The sequence below is a fragment of the Nymphaea colorata genome, chromosome 1, assembly GCF_008831285.2.
Source record: "Nymphaea colorata isolate Beijing-Zhang1983 chromosome 1, ASM883128v2, whole genome shotgun sequence".
In the NCBI taxonomy this organism is placed as follows: Eukaryota; Viridiplantae; Streptophyta; class Magnoliopsida; order Nymphaeales; family Nymphaeaceae; genus Nymphaea; species Nymphaea colorata.
This window is the reverse complement of record NC_045138.2, coordinates 35,503,576-35,514,574: the sequence shown is the minus strand read 5'-3', so window position 1 is coordinate 35,514,574 and position 10,999 is coordinate 35,503,576. Positions and strand designations below refer to the sequence as shown.

The window sequence follows — 10,999 nt, the reverse complement described above, 5'->3', positions numbered from 1 at the left end:
GCGGTCAAAAGCAAAGCGCATCACATTGACCTTTTTGCGCACTAAAGTAATATCCCACCACGCCACTCCAAGAAATTGATCGCGTCCGCACCCACATCATGAACAAGGAAACTCTATTTGGGGGCGTCGACCCATACCCCTCCACGTCCTTTCCCTTTCTCCCTCCAACAGCCAGCTACAACTTCATATCTCTTCCGGTTTTGCTACCGTGACCCTCCGCCAAGTTTCTTGCCCGTATATATGTGGCCTGTTGCCATCCCTGCATTTTCCAATGGGTGCAGACCCGTACAGTTGATACGAGCTTGGGCGTTGCAAATCACCGTTCAACTCAAGCCAGGCTTTCGGCAATCGCTAGCCGGCCCCACTTCCAAACCTCTCCGCGTCTTGTGCGTGCGGCGAGATCCCTCGCGCGTGCAAGGACTCCCCAGTCCCTCACCACACCCCGCCTCAGTCGATTGAACGGTTCCTCTGGACGCGGTGAGTATTAAAGCGCGGGAGGACCGGCCGTTCCCTCACCACCCATTGCCCCTCGCACGCAGCAGCGGCTCCTCACGTCCGTCCATCCTTGTGTCTTTCCGACCGATCCCTCACGATCCGACTCGCCGGCATCCCCGAGTTTGCCGGGTAAGGCACCCGATCTCCCTATCTTGGGTTCTCTTTTCTCCTGCTCGTCTCCATTCCCTTCCACACCCGAAGAGGTCGGCCAATTTTAGTATCTAAAAAGTCTCCTGACTCGTGAGCAATGCGGATCTCGATGGATCTGTCATAGTTTCTCCATTTCCCGGAATTTGTCTACGTAACTACCGTCATCGAGGAAGATGAGGGACGGAATCAGTTTTTGCATGATTTTTCTGTCTACATTCTGCGACGTTGAAGAGATCTGACGATTTTTGTGATCGATCTGCGTTTTTCTTTGTTGTAGCTGCCAAGAAAATGGGGCTCACGTTCACGAAGCTCTTCAGCCGCCTCTTTGCGAAGAAGGAAATGAGGATTCTGATGGTCGGTCTCGACGCTGCCGGTAAAACCACGATCTTGTATAAGCTGAAGCTCGGAGAGATTGTCACCACGATCCCGACTATTGGTGAGCCATTCTTGCTTGTTATCTTCTCGTTCCTTTCTTCCTTTTCTTGCGCTTTACGTTTTTTAGAGCTTCTTCGAGCCAACAGCTTGTTCTATGCGTGTCTAAACTTATCAAATTCAGATCGTCCACCAGAAACTTTTTAGTCGAGTCTTTTCTAGGAAATTAGAGTTGCTTTATGGATCTACCATCCCCCCTTTTTTTGCCTTCTGCTAAAAAGAAAATTGTATCTAAACATATCGGGAACTCTTATCAGGTTAACGGTGATCCCTACATTCACGATCTAATTAGACTGTCTTGTATGTCTCCTAACCAACTCTTGGATTTTCCAAATTAATGACAATTTTATTGAAAGATTCTATATTTCATCGATCTGTCATATTCTAACATTTGAATGATACTGCTTGTTGATCGAGTGAATTAAGCTGTAGGAGAACTTCTATTGTATTCGTGATTTTTATGCTACTCGTTGGTAATTGCAGTTCAGAACATGTAGGAGTCTTGCTGTTTGCGGTCTTTCTTTAGTTGCTTAGTTTTAGATTTATGGTCTCATAGATCTTGCCTGCTGTTTTTCCTTTCATAGTTCGTCTATCTGCTTTTCTGAAATGCAATTTTTCATGTTTCCCTAGAAAAAAGTGGTCCATAATTAACCGCCGTTTGAGTAATTGACTTTCTTCTTTTAAGTTCGTTTTTTTTTCCTAGGATTAAGTGGGGTGCTGAGTGCCTGCATCCGTCATGTATTATAGTAGAAATTAAACTACTTGCAGTTCTTATTGGACATTGTCCATTCTTGCTTACGTGAGAACTATTTTCCTCTTTTCTGTATTTATGTTTAGTTCTCTCATGAAGCCACTACTTACTATCCATTGAATTTTGTTTGCAGGTTTCAATGTAGAGACCGTTGAATACAAAAACATTAGCTTCACTGTTTGGGATGTGGGTGGCCAGGACAAGGTTTGCAATAACTCTACATAAGGACCGTGTCTATGTTATTGTTATTCTGTAACTGAAGGGCCATCTGTTTACCGTGGGTCTTAGATCACTGAGGATCTTGGGTCGAAGGATTTGAGATCAGAACCCCTCTCCCTTCCTGTCTGAAGTTTTGACCGCATATTGAGGATCTTAAATTCTCATTTCACAAAGTGGTCCGTTTGGTTACTTTGTGCTCCCACATAAAGGGGAGATCATCTGAGGATCGAGGCTATCAACTGTGCCCTTGTGGTTCTGGTATTTCTTGCGATTAGCATACTGACTGATGTATCCTGTGACTGGTGGCCTTTTTCTAATTTTGTCAATACAATAAAACTGAGCGAAGGTCTTCGTTCCTTGGGTCATGAGAGTGATACAAGATTTATGCCTGGAGATGGAATTGTTGAAGAAGCAAATTTCTTCTTTCAAATTTCTGAAAAAGTAGAACAAGGATTGAATATGACCTTTTTGGGGTAGTGGAAGTCTGACAAATTCAACGCTGTTTGCTTTTTCATTTTTTAAATTCTTGTTCCAGGCCAAAGCAGGAAATTATGTTATATTTATATATAATAGCCCAGGGATGCATTTCTTAGTCTCTTTTCTGCTTATAAGGATGGAGTTGCCAAATTTTTATATTCTATTTCATTCCATGTTCAAGCCACTGAGGAATTGTTACGTTAACTTTACCTTGTTAACTATGCTATTTGAGGTTTCTAATTCAATAAAGAAGCTTGAACTATGTAGACTTCTCTGTTAGACACCATCATGTGTGCTGCATTTTTCTGCTAGTATGTTGGGCAGCCAGATCTAAGTGGACTGTATAGTGTTTTGGAGTATCTGGTTGGAAGCTCACCTTCTTAATATTTTACTGATGTGTTTGTATGATATTTTCCACTGCAACAGATTAGACCTCTGTGGAGGCACTATTTCCAGAATACGCAGGGCCTTATTTTTGTTGTGGACAGCAATGATAGAGACCGTGTTGTTGAAGCTCGCGATGAGCTTCACAGGATGCTAAACGAGGTAATTCTTCCTTGAAATCTATTTGACTTGATGATTGTGTTTCGAAAATGTTTTCTGTTTATAATGCTTTATACATCTAGAGTGACTAATTTACGTTGGGAAAAATCCAATTTCCTGTGTGTCTGATAACCCTGAAAACGGTTCAGGATGCAGTGCGAAATTCCACTCATTCTACATCCTGAAATCAAACAGGATACAATTATTTCCATATTGTAAAGGCAAAAAAAAAAAAAAAAACAAAGGAACAGAAGTTTTCCTTAGAAGGGACTAAATAGCTGGTCCTTTTCTTAGTTTTCTTTGTTCCTCTGCCTGCGCCAGGATGTTCCTATTTTTCACAAGAGCTCAGTTAGCTTACCCTTGTTGCAGGATGAATTACGTGATGCTGTTTTACTTGTGTTCGCAAATAAGCAAGATCTTCCAAACGCCATGAATGCTGCTGAGATAACTGATAAGCTTGGGTTGCATTCCCTTCGTCAGCGTCACTGGTATGAAAATCTGACCTTTCTTTTGAGATGATCCCTGACTTCGTTTTATACCATCAGTAGAAGCAATGGATGCACAGATTTCAGCATTTATTAGATGTCACTAACGTGAAGAAACTCGCCAGTAATCTATGTCAAGAAAAGGAAACTCACAAAGGAAATTTGAGGTGAAATTTCGTAAAAAATTGGTGAAAGAACACTGATAAATACAAATGTTTTACGTGTACGAGTCATCCGTGCGAAGCTGGTTGGTGTGAGGCCCTGGATAAATAGATAAAAATTGAGTTACTTTTATTTTCAGGTATATTCAGAGCACGTGTGCTACTTCTGGAGAGGGCCTGTACGAAGGGCTGGATTGGCTGTCCAACAACATTGCCAGCAAGGTACACAATTTAAAACAATATTTTGACTGACTGGTCATATTTCAAGAAAAGTATTTTCTTTCATTGTACTTCAATGTAATTAAGGTGGTTTTGTGGCACTTAATGTTGCCTCATTTGTCGGAGACAGGCTGCGTGTGTTGTCAAAATTGGAAATTGAATCATATTGCCGTGTCGGTGAATTGGAATCAGTAGTTCTGCTGAATTCAACAAAATTTATTATTTTATATAAAAAATAAGGGAAAACATAAAAATAATTAAAATAATTGTCATGTTGTTCCGTTGTATGGACCAATGAATTTATAACCGATTTGCCACTAATTGTTCAAGTTGAGCAATTCAGGCAGATTTTGACGATATTGGTCTGTGCACCCAGACCTACAAGTGATCGGGTTTAATCACGTTGTGACTGTTCATCCATCCAGACGAGCTATAATGTGCTGTCTGTTCGTGTCAGAATGTTATGTACCAGTCTGATTGAAGCTGTATTTAAAACAAATTAATCATTGTCATATTTTATGTGAGTGGGTCACAAGGGCATTGCTCATCTGATAAGGATGTCGTGTGCGTCATTTCGCTGATTGTTTGGTATGGGCAAGAGCAAACCCATCAGACCATTTTGGATTTCTGTTGTACGTCCATATGGTGGGTTTTAACTAATCAGAGCCCTCCCAGTATCTGTCTAGTGTCTACGATGGGAGGGGTGTTCTGCGAACCGAAGGGCTGCCACCATTAGCTCCTAGTATTGTCTTTTGCTTTTGTTCTTCAGATACCGTAGAGATGTGAATTGTCAGCTCTTTTGATGGTAGACCTAAAGCACTTTTAACATGCTTTCGTAGTACGTAGATTGGGATTTGATTAAAATTAATATTTAACAAAGCGCCTTTGTGACATGTTTTCCTAGTACGTACATTGGGATTCGATCAAAATTAATATTTAACGGTTTGAACTGTTGCAACTCATAGTATCTTATTATACCTTGACAAAGTTTATGCTTCAGGAGCTGGTGTCTCGGTTTTTGGATATGAATAATATCTGACTGATTTTTTTATTTTATTTTTTCAGGTATAACAGGAAGCATTATAGATGACAGCCTTCAGACGATTTTTTCTGGCATCCGTAGCATATCATTTCATGTTCCCCTTTCCATTCTGTTATTTGCTGGTTTTGTTCAGAAAGAAACTCAATTATATTAATGAAATTGATCTGTGTGGATTGTATGATTTCTCTTGATCTATTTGCGGGAATTCCTTCAGTTGCTGTCGGTAATATTATATAGGCTATAACCTGTTCCTCAAATATGTTGTCCCACATCACAAGTCCACTGTACTGGTGATGTCGTTTGTTTGAAATGTTGCTGTCTAGCTACTGGCTGATGGTCAGAGGCTGTTGCTACCGGCGTGAGAAGCAAGGAAGGCAGCCAACCCAGTTGCTCTCCCTACTTGGTGCGATTTGGTTGGTCTTCTCCCAGGACTATCTTAGTCCCGATGGAAATCGTCAAGCGAAATGTTGTTTGTCCACTGGGTAGATGGCACCCAACCGTGTGTCGCCGTGGCACCCAACCGTGTGGCTGTGCCATCCAGGGGCAGGGCTATCCTTCCATGCTCTTTTGGTTGCCATTTCTCAAGAGCATCAACGTCTCGCAAATTTGTGGCGCCTGCTTTTCTACAAAAAGCCTTCCCGCAATGGTGACTTGATGCCGCCTTGACGATTTTTATATCGTTATAGCCAGTTCACCAAATTATATGGGTTGAACGAGAATCCTGGGCTCCTAATGACAAGCAACAAAGTCGCCTCGATTTTTCCCTTCCCTCTTTTACTGTCTACTTTCTTGATGGCTTTTCTCACCGGATGTTTTTGCTGACTGTTAATTAAAATTAATTGTGGTAATAACAATATCTATATTAAAAGCACGTGGCCCAGCCAGTATTCGGTAGTCCCCCCAACTCTCTGGCCCTCTCACTTTATCTTCGTAGGCATCCTTCTCCGCACCACCAACTGCTCCGGTTTCTGTTCGGTTTTCAAAGGACGGCCTTCACTCTTTAGCTTCCAAATCGTCGTTTATGCACAACCGCAGCAGTAACATCTGTCACTTGAACGCCACAAGCTTTCAATCACAAGTACACAGTTTCTGAATGTTTTATAGAAAGCAAGTTAAAGAATACAAGAGAGGGAAAGGAACTCTACGCTGCTATAGCATTCGCAAAGAAAGGTACGACCTCCAGTGCCCTTTCTTAAGTGGGCCATGGGATGGAGGCATTGCCTGCTGGCAGGATGGTGATTCATTCTTCATTTTCTCACCTCTCTCACCCTGAAGTTGCTTCCTATTTCATCTTTACAGTCCTCGGTTATGACTATCATTAGAAACTTTGTGAAACAAAATGTCACGTTTTTATGTAATATAAATAAGACAGCCAAACAATTCAGGCTGTTGATTTCAAAACCTTGCATATTTTAGACGACTGAAAAAGTATTATGTATACCTCAACGACTAAGGTTCTAAATATAGTGAGGTCATCCATAATTTTGTGAAGAGCATCCAAAAGTCAAAAAGTACGGTTTACAAGGGGCAAGCGTCAGACAGGCGATATAAAATAGATCGGTCCCAGTGATTTCAATTATAACAAAAGCATTTCAAACAAGAAATTCATTTAAAAAACAACGCTTGGATGCTTTCTGCGTACCATTAATCTCTGTCTCTCTCTTTCTCAACAGGAAGCAATTGGGACATGCATCAGTATATATATATATATTCAGTATTACAATGCTCATCGTGCAGCACTAGGTCGAGGAAGCAAAGTCCACAGAAGGGAGAAGATGAAAGTTGAATCATAAACCAGAAACAAATCAATTCACATCTTCACCTTAAGTTACCAATAACTTGTTTGCTCTAAGAAGAAAATGTCAGGACTACAAAATTGAGTAGCAGAACACAAGCCAAAGCATACTAGCCAGACGTAGGTTCTGCAGCATCACCAGCATCGTCCCTCTCGTCTTGATCGGTGCTTTGAGCCTCACCTGACGACCTGATTTCTTCAGCAGGCTTTGCAGGGCCTGGACCAGCAGAAACTTTCACCATGGATGGCCGCAACAGTGTGTCACCCAACTTAAATCCTTTGCGGAATTCGTCAATGATGATTCCTTCTTCAAATTCTGATGAGTCTTCACGCATGATGGCCTCATGCAGCTGTCAACAAAGTCACGTCAGAAATACAATGACTTACGAAGACACCACCAATAGGTATACTGTACACAAATGCACTCAGGCAGCTTGCTGCATGGATGATCAGATCACCCCATCTCATCAGTCTAAGCACATGCCAATCTCAGTGGCTTAGCTACAGAAAGTTTGTTATTGGACCACAACTATGAACTAGCAAAAGGATTGCTGGGTCCACAGTCAGACAATGAAAGTACAACCAGATGAAAATACAGCCAGACATTTCTAAAAAAGACACCAAGGAGCAACAGGAAAAAAAAACAGATGCCCAGATAAAGCAACCTTGTATGATCAAATAGTTTCGAAACTTACCAATGGATCGAAAGGAGTCCCCACTGTCTCTACAACTGCAACGCCCAAGGATCCCAGGACCTCCACAAACTGCTTATAGATGTTCTGGTAGCTGTTATTTATTTTGTCTTCACCTTCTGTTGTAACTTTAATTTGAGCCCTCGCTCTCTCAAAATTATCCAATACAGGCAGAAGTTTCTCAATCACTTCTCCTTGCACATTTGACACAAATGAGAGCCTCTCCCTCTCTGTTCTTTTCCTGAAGTTATCAAAATCAGCACTGATCCTAAGAACCCTATCCCTCTCTGTTGACAATTCCACAGAAAGTGCAGCTATTTTTGTCGCAAGGGAAGCCTTTTCATCCTCAATCGATTGAAGAAAAGCCTCTACTTCAGTAATTTTAGATTGATCACCATTTGCTAGTGCTTCTCTGTATAACTGGAGAGCCATCTTCACCTTCGAAGCTGAGGTTTCTTCTTCTACATCAACAGAACCACTGTCCTCTGCCACAGTCTCTCTTGGTGCCCCATCTTCTGTTTCCTGCAAACTTCCTCAAACACTTCAAAAAAGTGCAGAAAGGTATGAAATAGAAGTAGAAATATTGCAGAAGCCCAAAAGGGTACAGTGTGAACAGAAGTTCCAAGAGGCATTTTTTTTGGGGGAGGGGGGGGGGTGGGGGAAGATCAATGAAAAATGAAGCATCACTTCAACAATGAAGTAGCAAACATGACCATGACAAGGTTGGCAGCCTAATTTGTGGCGTGATAGTGGGACATCTGCTAGTTGAAGAGAATGACATAATACCATGTGAAAGCCATCCTGACAGAGGACACCCCCATAGACATAGAATAAACAACTACATATCACTAGACAGACTTAACTTCCCAAAAAATGTTTAAAAGTGAGGTTATAAATTAGACAACAAAAAGATCCACAACCCTTTCTGCAGCAGGTGATTTCTCTTCTTTTCATTTGTAGTCGAATAAATACTTTTAACCTGTCCCCAATCACCCATACATGTCAGCAGTTCTATATGTTACTGATGTCGTTCACCAGCACACTACCAAAGAAAACTTTACTAAATGACCAAAGTTTGCAGGAAAAAGTTGAAATGTCATCATAGAAGTTAAGAGAGATGGTTAGATTGGGGGTCCCCGTATGGTTGAAACCCAAAGTAGGCATTCATTTGGTCGTGTCAACTGTATTCCTATTCCTTGTTTATCATTGGTCTGCGAAATGGGTTTTACTTGATTAAATACAGAAGATATGAGATAACATCCACTGAAATGGGATATTGCTATATTATTGAACACCCAGAGCATCTTGACTTGAATTTTCAACGTCTGCCTTGATCTTTGGCCACTAACCATGAATCATCGCACTGGTCTGGCATGCAAAAGGCTTTTCCGACAGTCGTTCTACAAGCTTCTCGTTATCCCAATGCAATACACGGTTACTTAATTAGGTATCTAGTCGACTGCTAAACCATACTACTCAGGAATCTGCATTGGATCTGGCATGCATCTCTCCTCAAACCAATATGAAATTTAAATCTAATATCTAAGATGTTTGTTTTAGCTGGATTGTTACTTACTAGCGAGAAAATGGTCATGACTAGAACCTAATATTCTATGGTTCCACTTGCCTCATCAGCACTTCTCATCCTGAGATTGTGAAACACCTAAACCAACAACCTATCATCCTTCCATTTTGTGCAATCCGGAAGTTGTGGCACAAATTTTCAATGTTGATCGCCTTGTGGAGCCCAATTTAGCACATTTGTAAACGAATCTAGAGGGCTAATTTTAATACTAACTACCGAGTACCGATATTTACAGAAAATGGAAGTACTCTGCTCATAGTCAACCCCCACATCCACCTCCAGATTAAATAAGCTGCATCATACCGCAAAGAGAATACATCTTCACAGAACTGATACCAATTGGTTCTAAATGTGAATCGTATACTGAACCTTCAATAGCATGTGTGAGAAAGACATGCTAGGGTTTGTCCATCCCTCACGACAAAACGAGAATCGCTAATTCCTGGCTAAATCATTTAGTTGCACCGGCATCTAACACTGACACAACGGAGCAACAGAATTACGACGTCCATGTTTTTAACAAATAATACTTGAAATTATATCTTTACCATACAGAAAACATCGAGCCGCCACCAAGGCATGTTCATGTAACCAAGATTTGTATTTACAAACCGAAAATCCAGTCTTCATTTTGGCTTTGTCAAGAAAATGGAGCCGTTTGTGAAGTAAAACAATCTACCCACTTGTTAAATCCTTCGCCCTTATAGATTACTCACCATAAGCACATTCGCGCGCAAAAGCATAAGTATGGTACTCATCCATCTTGCTCCAACAAAGAGGGAAACATGAAAGGACAAATAAACCAGCATGAATGAAAAACTACCCGTAACGCAACTCCCTAGTCCCTACATAAATCTACGGCACTCAAATGGTTCCCAGCATTAGCGACCGGACATCAAGCGAAACGACTAATTTGCACAGAAAAAATAAAGAAAATGCCGACTATTCTCTCTCTCTCTCTCTCTCAAAAACAAAACGAGTTGGGGTTTACCAGAACTTCGGTTCCGTCGACATTTTCCGTTTCTGTGGTCTCACCTTGAGCAGCAAACGGGCAGAAGAAGGAAGCTCGATGCCTTGCGTTGCCGACAGCGAACGAATTGAACGATGGGGAGACATAAGGCAAAGACAAATAAACCGGCTTTACGTGTTTCTGCCTCAGAGGAACGACTAAGCGCCTCGCTGCTGGCTCGGCGGTTCCGTTGGTATGCCGAGGGAGAAGCACCGGCACGTAGCCAGAAATCGCGGCCATGGGAGGGGAGGAGGCGTTTGGTTCGGGCGGAGGTCGAAGGATAGCCCGCACACACCACAGAGGATATAAGGAGCAAAGCAAAAGCGGATTGGAAGCTTCTTGAACAAAAACGGGCCTTCTTCTTAGTGCACGACCCCGTAGGCCTCAGCCTCACTCCCTGACCCTGTGGGCAGAGCTGCCAATGGGCTGGAGCCAGATGAACTTTACGTGATCCAGGCTCGGGTCCAGTTAAGACGCACAAGAATCGGTCACCGACTCACCATAGAGGGTTTGCCAATTTGATGTTAAATACATACATTGTGCAAGCGTTAGGATTAACTTGATCGATCCTTACGGCAAAATCACCAGGGTGTTGGATGAAGGGAGTGCTAAGCCATAAGCAGGGGCAGAAACATAAGGGTCGGATTGACTTTGTACCTGCCATCTTCATTGTGCACTAGAATGAACATTCATTCATGTGCCTTGTACGCCACCAAAAGAATCATAACTGATTGCATTAATTGACACTGAAGAATAGGAGAGGATCGTTTTCTTGTTTCATATTGCTCCAAGGAAGCTGGTGTGGTAGGTTGGTTTTAGCTATGAGGGAAGCACTTAAGTAGTCATGGATTGAAATTCATGGTCAAATGCCTTTTTTTTTTTTTTTTTGCAAGCCTAGGTGTGAGCGGTTTTCGGATGAGTGGGAGGAGAATTCTACCACCCAA

The 10,999-nt window shown here is 41.9% G+C and overlaps 2 protein-coding genes across 2 annotated transcripts; one reads left to right on the top strand and one right to left on the bottom strand.

Annotated features, from left to right (window-relative positions):
- The first annotated feature begins 309 nt into the window (after nt 1-309).
- LOC116255080 (ADP-ribosylation factor 1-like) lies at nt 310-5,152 on the top strand. Its single transcript, XM_031630828.2, has 7 exons — nt 310-624; nt 923-1,081; nt 1,962-2,032; nt 2,951-3,070; nt 3,437-3,555; nt 3,854-3,935; nt 4,998-5,152. The coding sequence occupies exons 2-7, from the start codon at nt 934-936 to the stop codon at nt 5,001-5,003; spliced, it is 546 nt and encodes a 181-aa protein (XP_031486688.1). The 5' UTR covers nt 310-624; nt 923-933; the 3' UTR covers nt 5,004-5,152.
- Nucleotides 5,153-6,756: 1,604 nt separating this feature from the next.
- LOC116255071 (uncharacterized) lies at nt 6,757-10,394 on the bottom strand. Its single transcript, XM_031630817.2, has 3 exons — nt 10,038-10,394; nt 7,465-7,983; nt 6,757-7,119 (listed from the first exon to the last, which is right to left on the bottom strand). The coding sequence occupies exons 1-3, from the start codon at nt 10,293-10,295 to the stop codon at nt 6,880-6,882; spliced, it is 1,017 nt and encodes a 338-aa protein (XP_031486677.1). The 5' UTR covers nt 10,296-10,394; the 3' UTR covers nt 6,757-6,879.
- Nucleotides 10,395-10,999: the final 605 nt, after the last annotated feature.